At 40.0% G+C, this 14,667-nt stretch overlaps 1 protein-coding gene across 2 annotated transcripts in view; it reads right to left on the bottom strand.

Annotated features, from left to right (window-relative positions):
- The window catches only part of zdhhc5a (zDHHC palmitoyltransferase 5a), a 33,451-nt gene that overhangs the window by 6,260 nt on the left and 12,524 nt on the right, over window positions 1-14,667 (bottom strand). Inside the window, exons 4-11 of one of the 2 annotated variants that reach the window (XR_014204590.1) lie at window positions 14,106-14,263; window positions 10,297-10,469; window positions 10,029-10,131; window positions 9,520-9,611; window positions 9,315-9,441; window positions 6,825-6,942; window positions 5,604-5,716; window positions 2,724-3,738 (exon numbers count right to left, since the gene is read on the bottom strand). Coding sequence is in view for 1 of the 2 variants with exons in the window: in XM_082164847.1 (XP_082020973.1) it covers window positions 2,810-3,738; window positions 5,604-5,716; window positions 6,825-6,942; window positions 9,315-9,441; window positions 9,520-9,611; window positions 10,029-10,131; window positions 10,297-10,469; window positions 14,106-14,263 (1,813 nt within the window). In the remaining variant the exon portion in view is untranslated. The remainder of the gene's footprint in view (window positions 1-2,723; window positions 3,739-5,603; window positions 5,717-6,824; window positions 6,943-9,314; window positions 9,442-9,519; window positions 9,612-10,028; window positions 10,132-10,296; window positions 10,470-14,105; window positions 14,264-14,667) is intronic. The other variant, XM_082164847.1, reaches the window with a different exon arrangement.

The raw sequence follows: 14,667 nt of genomic DNA, 5'->3' as shown, positions 1-14,667 counted from the left end.
GTTAATAGGTATAGGCCAAAAACGGCAACAATCGCAACATGGAGGGTGTTTGCAATACAGATGTTGTCTTATTTACAACATGACAATGTATAGCCACCACACTGGACTATATTGCTTCTGCAGCAACTTTCAGCAGGTGTTTTTACGTTTTATGTGGCGTGAGAGAGTCAAAAACCACACAAAATCCGATCAGAGCAGTCAGACTGAAACAGATTTCCAGAAATGCGATTTGAATAGGAGTTCAAACCCTATATGAATGCAGCTCGATACATATCTGTAAAAAAAAAAAATTGCTGTTCACAACTGCTAAATACAATCGGATTCCAAATGGACATGCACAAAAATCGGATTTAGACTAACATTCTGAACAAGGCTATAATGTCCTGAAGGGCAAAAATAAAATAAAAAACTACCTGAAATTCAACCTGATTGTTTCAGTTTAAACCAAAACTGTTTAAATGTTAGTTTAATTACATACTTTTTACCATTCAAACTAAAAGCAACTAAATACACGAGTGAATCATTACAAAATAAATACAAAATGACGACCAAATAGAATTTAAAAACTGCACTGGCAATGTGTTATCAAGTTGTTAAGTAAATAAAGCAACTAGTAATAATAATGGAATTTAAAAACTGCTCTGGTGGTTAACAGGGCATTTAACATTAAATGGTTAAGGGGTGTTTTAAATTAAATTCCTTTAGTATTATGTAAATTTTTTAAAAACTTTGTTTTAAGGTTTTGCCAATGTTATAAATCATTTAAAAAAGTGCAATACAATTATTTAATAATACATTTAAAAATCCCCTTAAAGGGATAGTTCACCCAAAAATGAAAATGATCCCATGATTTACTCACCCTGAAGCCATCCTAGGTGTATATGATATTCTTCTTTCAGACAAATACAATCAGAGTTGTCCTGGCTCTTCCAAGCTTTATAATGGGAGTGAATGGGCACCATTTTTTAACTAGGATTTTTAATAACTAGCTTCCGGCAGACGGCCATACGCATTGATTTACAGCGAAAGACTAACCCTTGACGCACAACGTAATGACGAACGCCGATGCCCAGCCCTGTTTGTTTGAACTGTGAGAGGCGTCAAAGCTTACGCTACTCCTACATCCTACGTCATACATTGTCAAGTGTTACTCTTTTGGCGTAAGTCGACTTGTGTACGGCCGGAAGATAGTTATTTTAGTCGATAAAGTTTGAAATATGGACATTTTTCTTACAAGGACGCAGCGCTTCACTTCGCTTCAGAAGGCCTTTATTAACCCCTCGGAGCTGTTTGGGACACTTTTATGATGGAAAGATGCACTTGTATGGAAAAAAAAAAAAAAAAAAAGTGCCCATTCACTGCCATTATAAAGCTTGGAAGAGCCAGGATTTTTTTTTTTATATAACTCTGAAAAAAGAATGTCATATACACATTGGGAATCTCTAGGCACCTCACGATTCGATTACGATTCAGAGGGCTGCGATGCGATACTAAAACGATTATCGATGCACCCTTTTTTGTGTGTGACTACTTGGTACTTTTAAAGCGTAACTCTCGCCAAAATGCCCGAAAACGAAAATACGGTCAATCTTAAAAGTGGTGTTTCCATCCTAATTATGCTTTTAAACGAAAGTTTGCCTCGGGTAGATTCACAAAAAGACCCTAGGTTTTATTTTGGCGAGAGTTACGCTTTAAAGCAAAGTATTTATAATGACCCATAAAGAATTTACTTCCAATATATTTTATTAATAAAACAAATGGAAAAATATAGAAATATGTACCAGCAGCTTTCATACAAAAATAATGCTTGTGGACTTATGCATATTCTGAATAATTAGTTACATACAAAGCTGCTCTTATACACAAATAAATAATAAAGAGTCTAAGACGTATGACTTGAAATGTTTGCTGTATATCACAATCAAAAACAGCGTATACAAAAAAAAGTAAATGAACATCTGCAGAGAGCACAGCACAGTCAAAATTGTACTTTTTGTGACTGGCATTGCACTGATACACACTGTGACTGTGAAGGGCAGTACAGAAAACCTACGTATAACGTACGTATAACAGATCTGTTTACAGCATATTGATGTGAAAACAAAACAATACAGAAAGCAGCTCTCATACAAAAATAGAAAAAAGGCCACAATGAAATTATGCTAATTTCCCATATGTTAGCTTTTAACGAAGAGGGTGCCGTTCGGATTTCACGCTCAGCCATCATGTGTTTCTGTTATGCGTACGCCACAGACTGGCCGGGCACCGCGCTTCCGCGCTTTAGAGTTCCGTCAATATTACTTTATTAGAAAGAAAAGTGTTTTTTTTGTTTTTTTGAAAATCGATTTTTGACATTTGTGAATCGATTCAGAATCGTCCACGTCCGCATCGCGATGCATCTAAGAATAACATTTTCCCCCCACCCCTAATATACACCTAGGATGGCTTCGGCGTGAGTAAATCATGGGCTAATTTTCATTTTTGGGTGAACTATACCTTTAACCATTTAATTTCCAATTAACTAAAAATAATCGATTTTTATGCTGTTTTAATACTTTGACCATTTTGATTCACATACGTTCAACACAAAGAAACCAAGTAGCAGAAAGCAACAGATTATCACTAATGAGAGCATAAAATGACTGAGGAGCTTCGTAGACAGAACGAGTTTAGACTAGTGGGATAAAGATGAAGGAAGAAAGAAGTGAAAGAGATACACTCACAGGAGTCTGGGAGGAGGAGGAGGAAGAGTAGGAGGAAGGAGGCAGTGCTGCGCAGAGCGTCGTAAGGTTGTGGGGGAGTTACTCACTTTGGCGCCTGTATGCCCCCTCCCCCGACCGAGGCCGAGGCTTTGCGGACCAGGCGGTACTGCATCTCTGCAGCGGCAGCGCTAGAGTAAGACAGGGACTTCCCCAGTGGCGGGGGGTGTGGCGAGCGTGGAGGGTGGGTGGTGGGCGGCAGGGGCGTGTCAGTGGAGCGAGTGCGGTATGGATATGAGGGCTGAGACGGGCCCGAGTCAGAGAGCAGAGGTGGTCGAGAAAAGCGAGGCGGCCGATGGTGATGGTGGTGATGGTGGTGGTGGTGGTGATGATGGTGCGGTTGCGAGTCGTGCAGCAGGCGTTCTCGCTCGCGTTCAGGCGGAGCGGGAGGGGAAGCGGTGGAGCCACGTAGATAGACGGCATGCTGCGGGGAGGCGAGGAGGACGGCGCTAGAGGCAGATGGCTGGTGGAGTTCAGCCTCCCGTTGCTGAGCGATCTGTGCTGACAGGAAGGGCGAACTGTATCCAACTACTGGCGCGCGCGGTCGCCCTGGCGTCATCTCTGGTGCCGCTGATTCAAATTCTGGGCTTTCGGAAGGTGTGAGCAGACTATCGTACGAAAGACTGCCGTTACGAGGAGCCGGTGGTGGCGTCTGATTGGCTAAGCTTTTGTAGCTGGTGGAAGTGGTAGCCTCAGATGGTGGGGCATTGTGGGAAGAGCGAACACTGGAGGACCGTGAGGCCCCTCCGGCGAGCACCGTAGGATCAGAGAAGGAGGGGTACGAGCGCCCTCCTAGGGAGTATCCTGGGATCCCTGAGGCTGGAGGTCCTCCAGGGCCCCCACCTGTTCGCTCGGCCACGCTACGCTCCGCTCCGCCCACCTCACACCCATCCAGACTGGGTTCGGAGCGATAGCCTGGCTGCTGACTGGACTGGAGGAGAGAGGAAGAGGACTCTTTAAGACTGTCCCCACGACTCATCTACAGAGAGAGCGAGAGAGAGACAGGAAGCAGAAAAGTTTATAAAGTTACAAGAGAAATCTGAAAGCCAAATTCAATGGGAGGTAAAGGACAAACTCCATTGTAAGGATCATGTGGGCCACTGGGGACAGATGATTTGGTAAAGTGTTTTCTATAGCTATAATAAAGTGCCAGCATTACAGGATATGACAGACAGAGAGGCTAAGCTTGGAAAGGCAAGGAACACTGAAGTATTGGCAACGAACTTGGAAGCACTAAGGGCAGAGCACTGTGCATGTCATTTTTGCCTTTTGTTTCAACAAGGCACACCACATGAGCAACCATAAAAAGTCAAAAGATCACAACATCTACTGGCAGGGGAATAAGTCCTGAGGCCTCATGTATAAAAGGTAAGATACAAGCAAGTTTGACATTTACCCAGTTTTTTTTATTTTATTGTAGACCTGAGTGACTGTGGATATTTTTTATCCATTTAACTCACAGGTATATTATTTCAAAGAACATAATGTAGTTCTGCACATGAACATCTAGTTTGTTTTGCTACTAAATGCTCAACCAAAAATGGAACCTTGGAATTGTGATATTTCTTCCCAGCAGAATGATAAAAGTCTAAGTGGCCAATTCATTTTGATCAATTAATTGCACTCGAAGTAAGGAGGCGGAGAGAGAGTTTGTAAACATACAAAAGCGTACAAAATAATTTACAGTTTACTGTCCATCATCCTGTCTTTTTTGACAGAATCCAAAAAAATCCCAACACTTTCCTTAATTTGCGGGTGTCTCGCTGCTATATCGGAGTGTCTACCAGTTACTGGCACTGGATTATTTACGATATTATCATACGGTATTCTCTTGTACGGTATTAACACAATATTAATATTACATTTTTATATGCATCACTGTTATCATCAGTTCCGGTATACCGCTACTCACCTAATTACAGCTCATGAATTGAAAGGAAGCCAACAACATAAATACTATTTTATAAATCTAAACCATGTGCACACAAACTTTTTAGAATGGACACAGTAAATGTTTATTCATGAGGCCTCTGGTCTTTCAGAATCAATTAAATTCACATCACATAGTGTGTTTCTTATCTAATCTATCTTAATCCAAAACCACAGAGCCAAAACTGACACACCCTCAGAGCTAAAACCAGCAAAATGTTTTGCACAGCCACTCTGGGAGGACAGATGGGTTGTTTGTGTTGGCTTTATTAACACTTGTGTTTAATCACACAAATGGGACAGATTACATTTATTATTTTTGTTTCAGAAAGGCAATATTTGTCTGTGCCAAATGTTTTGTATATGCTGTGGGCTTTTGAGAAAGTAGTATGGTCTTTTTGTAAAGACAACATCTTTATACAATATAACCCTAGAGATATGAAATCCCTACTATGATGATAAACTAAACAGTTTAAGAATCAAAATGCAATAATTAAATAGAAAATTAGCCACATTAAAAAGCTGCATTTATAAAAGTTAATTGATATGTACAAAAAGACAAGTATTAGAGGAAGGAGAGGAACATTAACAATAACACACACAGACACACAAACAATGAAGTACAGTGTAAACTTACTGATACTGTTCAACTGAAAGCCACTGAGTCAACCAAATCGAAGGGGAAAAAACAATATAATGGATTGAATAAAATGTTAGAGGAAAAAGAAAGGCTTAAAATATGCGGTATAATGGAAATAATAACGGTCATGCAAAAGAATGTGAATGACGTCGCATCAACAAATGAAATGCAGTGAATCATCACCACCACCACCACCACCACCACCACCACCACCACAGACTGTGAATAAATACACTTTGGATAAACAGTACATACATCCAACACGGAAAAGTTACCTGGTTGGCATATGCATGTGTAAGAGCAGTGTGGTTCTTGCCCGGGCTGCTGTAGGTGGGTCTGTATTTGAACATGGTGGGGGTGGGTGGAGCTTTATTCAACAGACTGCTCTCTGCAAACAAAAAAATCTGATTCAGAGTTTTAAACACATTTTAGGAACACATTAAGTTAATTAAACAAGCATTCCAACTAGGGATGTCAACGATTAATCGACGATCGATTAATTGTCGATAATACATTTAATCGATACAACTTATCGATCATCGATTAAGCAGGTCTTTTTGTGCGTGCGTGCTGCTCAACCGCGAAACATGTAAAGCGAGCGCCCCGGAGTTATGTTTGGGACCATTTTACACCTTCATCATGACTATAAGTTTGCGTGTGCATTCGCATTCGTAACTTAGTTCAAGTTCACTTGTGCATGAATTTGCGTCATTTTGTGCAGATATAATTTGTAATATTATGTTTATTTTGAATATATCTGATTAATCTCATATAGGATGCGTTTCTTTTAGATAAATAACGTGCTAGCAAAGTGCTCCAGTTTAACGGTAGCAGATTCATTCAGCGCGTGCAGTTGTTCCAGGAAGAGCGCGTCCACAACAGTCACACAGTCTAAGCGCATATGAGGCGGCGTTGGTGACACGTTGTATTAGTAGTTATATTGGATTATTAAATAATTAATTTAATTATCAATCACATCGAAACATTTTACAATCCTACTAGCCCTTTATTTATATTTAAAACCATTCTAATTGATTTGGTGAGGAACATAGCGTTTTGAGCAGCATTTGCAGACCCTGTCATGCTGTCATAGCCACTGCAGTAGACGCATATCGCAGTATTAAGGCTAACGATTAATCGATTAATTGATCGTTAATTTAAACGACAATTGATCATGGGAATTTGTGAAAATTGACATCCCTAATTCCAACAGGTACTTGCAATCATAAAAACATTTCCAAATATTACTTATTTATTCCTAAATGGCTAAATATAATCACAATTCAGCATGAAAATACAATTATGACATTATTGCAGAGACATTTTGAAACCTTTAATAAACTATTGAATGCAAGTCAAATGGTGACTTTGAAAATGCAATATTAAGTTTAAAAAAATTAGCTAAAAGAATTTAACAAATAAGGCAGAAAAGATACATGTTTGAAGGATAATCAATCAGAATGATATTATAGTTTGTCATGCTGGTTGGCTCTAACCCTCAGGGTGTCCGGCAGGTCCTCGTGACAGCCCAGGGTATCTGAGCTCTGGTTTAGGTGGAGGCGGAGGCTCGGCGTCAGCAGATTGACTCTCCATCATCTCCAAACTGCTCTTAGACTGAAATATCGCAAGAGAAAGGATAAAGCACCAGTGGTTAATTAAATAAAAGAAACAGACACAACAGCAGACAACACACTAAATGTAAAAGCAAGGACTCCGATTCAGCATCCAAACATTGATTAGAAGTACAACTCCTTCCTTAATTCCAAAGTCACTAAAAGAAATTTGGTTATTGAGGTTATATCTAAATCTAATATAAAACAAATGGAAATGTAGCCAACGTATTCTGCAATGCTTTTCATCATGCTGAAGAAAAAGGTTCAAGATTAGGGGGATTTTAGAGTACGAAGTCTTCTATGAACACTTTTTAGGTTGAGGCCATTGATTTGGCACTAGGGTCAGATTGATACAGAATTTTTGGGACGATATCACCTTCTAGTACTTCACTACTGCTAATAAATTTATTTATTTTTTATCAAGTCATGTTCTAATTAATGTTTGCGTAATGCAATTATTCATACTAGTTTTTGTAACATATTCAGTGAATCCCAAACATTTATGTTTCAAAGTTGCATTGCCTGAACTGCCAAACTGTGCACTGTACTGGTCAGGTAACGAAATTTGATACATTTTATATTGTAAATATCTAACCCTATTACTTTGTAGTGGTATACCATGCAACCCTATTTGGTATAGTTCAACATGTTGCTGGGTGGAAACATGAACACACTTTAGTCTCTGGACCATTTGTCGTGCCAACTTTCCATGAGGTTACTAGTTGCAGCAGACACACCTCCAAAAGATTCAGCAACCTTATCAGAGATATAAGACCAGGACTTCTGAAAAGTGAATGCACATCTCTTTTAATTGGTTCCTTCCGTTGCTGCACAGTGGAGCAAATTCATCTCTGCCACACGGTACCTTCGTCCTCCCACTTGCTATCAGTGCTTACAACTCAGCAAGCTACAAGTTGAGCCTCTCATTTTAGAAATCATTAATGCAGAAATCCATGCATTGCCAAAAAAGCAAACACATTTTCCTCATAACTCCAGGTTACAATGTTAAAAATGGTCAAAACCCTGTAATAAAGTGCTACAAACAGATAGAAAGTTCCTATAGTTCTGCAAGAACATAAATCAAGAGACTTTTCAGAACACAACCTGTCATTATGGAACAAGAAAGTATTTTTGACAGTTTAAAAGCCGGTCTACATTTCAGCCATATTAATGCAAGCCTGTCTGTGTCAGCCGTCCTCAATCACATGGTAAATGGCACAAACAGATATTTTTTAGCTTCATCTGCCAGAGAGCGGGAATTGGAGCCAGTTGTTTGCAAAATAGTCTAGTAGTGCACTCTCTGACCTAGGGATTTGGGAGGCGACAGGAACATCTGCATCTAAAAGGCAGAGGTAACGCTTATGGCCTCAGCTCGTACAAGCTTTTAAAACATTTCCATGGCCTATCCAGTTACTGGATAAGGATTTAAAAAAATAAAAAATAAAAAAAATCAAATATTCCTGAGTCATTTAGGACAATATGTGATTCTGTTTGACCAATTTAATAAAAAGAACAACTTTGGACAAAACTGGCCATCATTATTGCTTGCAAGCAGCTTTTTGCCCTATACAAGAGTATGATTTCATTAGTTTCAATGGATTTTTCAGGCCTGGAAAATTTTATAAAAAAATTCCCTGATATAAGGTTGGGTAGACAGTTTCTGAGAGGCTAGCAATAGCATGCTAGCTTTGAAAGCAAAAGATCCAACCCTCGCTTCAATGCGCTCTCCAAAGCCATGCCTCCTCCAAAACACATGAACGTGCACAGCAAAAGCAGACTCTACAAAGGTTCACGAGGCCGTGTTAAATTACCTCATGTCTCAAAGCACATAACATTACAATAATAATGAATGTGAACAACTTAGAGCTCTGACTGCTGAAACGCATAATTCCGAGCTCAGAGTACGGTGAGGTTGGTAACCGAACTCAATACTTTTAAGGGAACAGACAGAATTACGTAATACAGAGTACCGATTCACATGAAATCAATCGGTGCCAAATTACGGTAATATATAATAATAATAATATTATAATAATAAATAGTGTCATTTTCGGTTTCGGTTTTCGACCAAGTGCATCCAGAATTTCCAGTCTCGGCCCAAATTTTCCTTTCGGTGCCTTGGCAAGTTGACAGGCAGGTAGGACAGCCTATCATTGGACGAACATTTTTTGGTCATGAGATTTCCACAGAAGTATACAATTTTTTTAAAATATTTAGACCACTTCTATGATTGATTGCTATCAGTATGTTGATAAGAGTTTCAACCAGTATAACAAGAAGTGTTTATGAAAACATTGCCTACCCTACCTTTAAGGTTGGAGAGAAGCAGAGAGAACATTGAAGAAAATAAGTACAATGCGATTATTTCCTTACCCGGTGTAGGTCTCCATGGATTCCATTGTCGAGCACCTTGGCTGCCAGTTGAGCCTCTGTAAGTTGCGGTCGGAGGAAAGGAGGCTGAACAGACACTGTCTGAGCCTTCTTCTTTCTACCCAGATACCTGAATACAACACTGAGTTAGAACCTCAATCAGAAAATACAACACAGCTTAAAGTTATGAATATAGTTGAACACATACCTGGGTGCCTGTGAGCTGCACAGAACGTGCGAGACGTTCCTGAAGCAGCCGTTTGTGAAGGGGTTCACGCCTCCCCTGAACTTCCCTGTCACCTACAAACAAGGAGTTGACCATTAAACAATAACCTTAAAAGGTTACTTTATCAGTTATTTGTCAGTTGAAATTTGGCTTTAGTTTTAAAAATAAAAAAGTAACATTTCACAAATAAAAAGGGATGAAAAAGAGAGGCACTAGAGAAAAATAGTGAGACAATAAGATACAAAAGTGTGCACATGTGGTCCACACAAAGAGGAGGAGAGGTGGGCACAAAGAAAGCAGCAAAATGATTTGGGAAGAGGATTATTAAGAGATTACAATCTAAAGAAGGGCTGGGAGAAGGTCATATTTTGTAGGATTATAAAACTGCTTAATATGGATTTTAATCCCAGTTCACCACCACAAACATGATTATTGACAGGAAAACAAAAACAAACATGGCAGCATAAGATTATGATTGCACATGTCACAACCTGCTCATTGGTGGTCCTGCCTCTTGCCACCAGAACGACATGGAAACCAGTGAGGCCTGCTACTGGGATGAAGAAAAGCCCGGCGACACACATGACAGCCATACTGATAAAAAGTCAAGGAGGGAAAAGTAAGGCACAATACAAATTGTATCAAGTAAAGCTCTCAATCTAAAGACACCGCACAGAGTGAGATTACTGTGCTGAATCTTTCCTCAAATGTGTGCCGTGAGTTTTTTAAACAAATGTTTACGTGTGTTTAAAAGGATACGTGACAGCTGAATGCACTCGGTCCAGCTGCTGGGTGTGGTAGAGAATGAAGAGCAGGCCGAAGCCAAACACGCCCATTATGTGAGCCGTCAAAGAGATCAGGAACAGGAAAAAGTAACGGTAATTCCTCCGGCCGATACAGTTGTTAACCCATGGACAGTGATGATCGAAATCCTGTAGGGAGAGAGGAGGCAAATTGTGTGTGTGTGAATTATAATGGTGAAAGAGAAAGAGAAAGAGAGAGAGAAAGAGAGAGAGAGAGAGAGAGAGAGAGAGAGAGAGAGAGAGAGAGAGAGAGAGAGAGAGAGAGCTTAAGGCTGTCCAAAGCACACACACTTCTCTACTTAATTAACACAAAGCGATAGGTTTAGTCTGTAAAGCATTAGTCAGAGCAAGAGTGGACAGACTGATTAATGACAAAGGCCCTGTCCACACTACTGCGTTTTCGTTTAAAAACGGAGACCTTTTGCTACGTTTGCACTAGGGGTGGGAGAAAAAATCGATTCTTCGATGCGGACGTGGACGATTCTGAATCGATTCACAAATGTCAAAAAATCGATTTTCTAAAAAAAAAAATATATTTTTTCTAATAACGTAATATTGACGGAACGCAAAAGGCGGAACTATAAGCGGACGTGCAGTGCACGGACAGTCTGTGGCGTGCACATAACAGAGACGCGCACATAACAGAGTCGCGCACATACATAACAGACTCATGATGGCTGAGCGCCAAATTCGAACGGCACCTTCTTCGTTAAAAGCTAACGTATGTAAAATTGGCAATTTCATTGTTACCTATTTAGTATTTTTGTATGAGAGCTGCTTTCTGTATTGTTTAGTTTTCACATCAGTACACTGTGTAAACCGATCTGTTACGTACGTTATACTGCAATATGTGCAATTTCAGTCACAAAAAGTTACATTTTAACTGTGCTCTCTGCAGATGTTCATTCACTTTTTTTGTATAAGCTGTTTTTGATTGTAGTATACAGCAAACATTTCAAGTCATAACTCTTTATTATTTAGTTGTGTATAAGAGTGGCTTTGTATGTTACTAATTGAAGCTACAGTAAGTTGTTCAAAAATGTTCATTTTGTCTTCTTGATTAAATTGGACAATTTTCTTCTAGAAAGACAAGGTGTTCAGGTGGAGAAAAAACTTTTTCTTTACCTTGACATGTTTCGACTGCAACCTGCAGTCTTCTTCCACCTGAACACCTTGTCTTTCTAGAAGAAAATTGTCCAATTTCTACAGTATGTTGGTTCTGATCTACTTCCTAAAGGAAATAAGCCTTTAATTTATTTGTTATTGTTTAGTTCAACTTGATGAGTCACAACACAATGTGATGTATTCATTTCTGTGTTCTACAGAACATAAGCTACATACAAATAATTCTGAAGTTATAACTACACGACACAGAAAGTGCTTTTAGTTGTTGTTACTCAATAAAAGAGTTAAGTAATTCAGCAGCTGACTTTTTTTAATACTGCAATCACTTTGTAGTGTATTTTTGTTTACTGTTGTGAAATGGAAAATCAATAATCGCTAATCGAGAATCGTTAATAATCGAAAATCGACTGTAATCGTAATCGAATCGAATCGGGAAATCAGACAGATTAACCACCCCTAGCATTAATAAATGCATAAAATTTCCTTATTTCCTTATTCCTTCTTTTTCTTTTCAGTCACATATATCGTGATATATCGTTGATGAAATTTCTTCCAATATATTGAATATCGTAGATATCGCGAATCGTGATATTATCATATCGTGGACCACATATCGCCACAGAATTGAATCGTGAGGTACCTGTATCGTCCCACCCCTAGTTTGCACCTCCCGTCCACACTAAAACGGCAAAAACAGAGACCCAAAACAGAGAAGTTTAGAAACGCTGCCGACCCGTTTTTCGTTTTGAATCTCCGGAGGGCGTTTTAGTGTGGACGGGTCAAAACGGAGGACTTTAGAAACGATGACGTAGTAGAGGCTCACGCTCGGCTCTATGATTGGGTATCATCAGTCATGGCGTATAGCTTTGCTAGCAGCTTCTGTGCAAGTAAATTCAGCATTTTACACTGCTATAACTGCCTACATTTACATTTATTCATTTAGCTGACACTTTTATCCAAAGCGACTTACAATTGCTATATATGTCAGAGGTCGCACGCCTCTGGAGCAACTAGGGGTTAAGTGTCTTGCTCAGGGACACATTGGTGTCTCACAGTGGATTCGAACCCGGGTCTTTCACACCAAAGGCATGTGTCTTATCCATTGCGCCACCACCACCTCCGGCGCCTACATGCGCCGGAGGCAAGCTATTATTCAAGCGATCTGTGACAATTCCCGTGTGCAGCGGCGGTATCGACCGTACATGGAGCGTCGGTTTTGGATTAACCCGGGAAGAACCAGCGCATGGTGGGATAATTTTATCAATGAAGTTGACCGGCACGCGCATGCCCAGTGTTGGTGAATGGTCACGTGATCCGCGTTTTCAGTCGTTTTAATGTGGACGGAGACAGAGACAATTTATATAAGAGACATGCCACTTCCTCAATCCTCAATACAACTATATAAGGAAAACCCGTAACGGCAAAGATGGCGGTTGTATGCACATGTCCCGCCCCTCCCGCTGGAAAGCCAATCATCTACTTTTATCAGTCAAGCCGGGAAACATTTAAGCCTATCGTCTGGTTCAACTGACGCATGCGCACAGTTGAGGTTTTGCGACAGTAGTTTTTTTCCCCGGTCGCGCGCGCGCGCTCTCTCTCTCTCTCTCTCTCTCTCTGGAGCCAGGCGAAAGTGTAAACAAGACTTCACCGTCTCCAAATTAAGCGCTGTCTCCCGCACGCATATTAGTCTAAATAAAACGACATGATGGTAAAAGGTCGGAAGACCAAAGTTTCATGTTGGAGCATTCTGAATTTTTCCCCCCTGAATTACCGCTGGGTGTGAATTGTGCTAAAATACGTTGCCTTATCTTCTCTGAAATGCGTTCCGCACATTCAGCTGACATAAAATTACTCTCTAAATAAATGAAAAAACCTATCCAGTGATGTAATGTTTTCTGTGTTGACACTAACCTTGTGGGATGTCCATGTCCTAACTGCTGGGATAATCACACGACCGTATGACACGTCCAATTCGCGAACTAATGACTCCTTTGAACCGATTCATTTTAATGAATAGTTAAAACAACTGATCTATACAATACATTGTTATTACTGATAAAGTGCAAACCTGCTTATATTTAAATAATGGTGAACAATATTGACATTGAATATTGCACAACACCGGCATTCTGGATAGAGACGTAAATGAAGTTGGTGTCGTGAACCCTTGCGCATGCGTAGTAAAGTATAACCTGTGGGGGAAAAGGCGTTTTAAACCTTATTTTGGGGCAAAGTCATCAAACTTTTTCAGCGATTTTTTTCATATTTTACTGCTGTTTCTATACATGCAGTTTTTATGTCCCGGTGACCAGTGAAAGTGCAGTTCTGACTCTCTGCCCATTCATTTAGATAGGAGCCTGGTCTTGTTAGTCCGAAATAGCTGCCCGGAGGCGTTGCCAAGATCAGTTCTAATACGCAGCTAAAACGCTGGTGTGGACGGAGATCGTATTCGTTTTAATTCTCCGTTTCTAAACTAAAACGCAGTAGTGTGGACGGGGCCAAAGATTGACCCTTAGAGAAAAAAACAAGACAGTAAATATATTATATGTAAATGGGATTGCTATGTATTGTAATGTCGTGTTTATTCAATGCACATATTAGGGTCACAGCTGAACAGTTACTAGAATAAGGTGTGTGTACCTCCACACAGTTGTCACACACGGAGCAGTGTGAGCAACGCGGGGGTCTGTAGAAACGGCAGGTGGAGCACCACTTCATCCGCACTTGAATGCCTCGAATCTCCACAGTCTTATAGAGAGGAGCCCGGAAATCATCCTCTTTATCTTCATCCTCCTCAGCTACAACACACAGACAGACACACACACAGAGTTTAACATCCCTTCCTCAGTGGATCAAATTAAAGCAGGAAGTGAATAAAATATAAGTGTAAGTCAACATTTAATCAAATCGCCCTGTTTACTTAATGAAACTACTGTTTTTCTTACACGTTGTGTATTGTGCACTGTTAATCAGTGTATTTTACTTCAAAGGAATTCTTATTTTTTAATAAAAAGTAATGAAATGGAACAACTTTTTTCAGAGAGACGTCACATAGGCCACAGAGGCAGAGAAAATAACCAATAGCCAAATTAACTGCAGGTTTATTTTTTCCATTGTTTCACGAAGGCCCTGTTTATTAAGATGCGTTTTGGTCAATGGGATCAAAAGACGACGTGGGAGACACATACCCGTTTACACATGG

Source organism: Leuciscus leuciscus, assembly GCF_965113295.1.
Source record: "Leuciscus leuciscus genome assembly, chromosome: 3".
Taxonomy (NCBI): Eukaryota; Metazoa; Chordata; class Actinopteri; order Cypriniformes; family Leuciscidae; genus Leuciscus; species Leuciscus leuciscus.
This window is presented reverse-complemented; position numbering and strand designations above follow the sequence as displayed.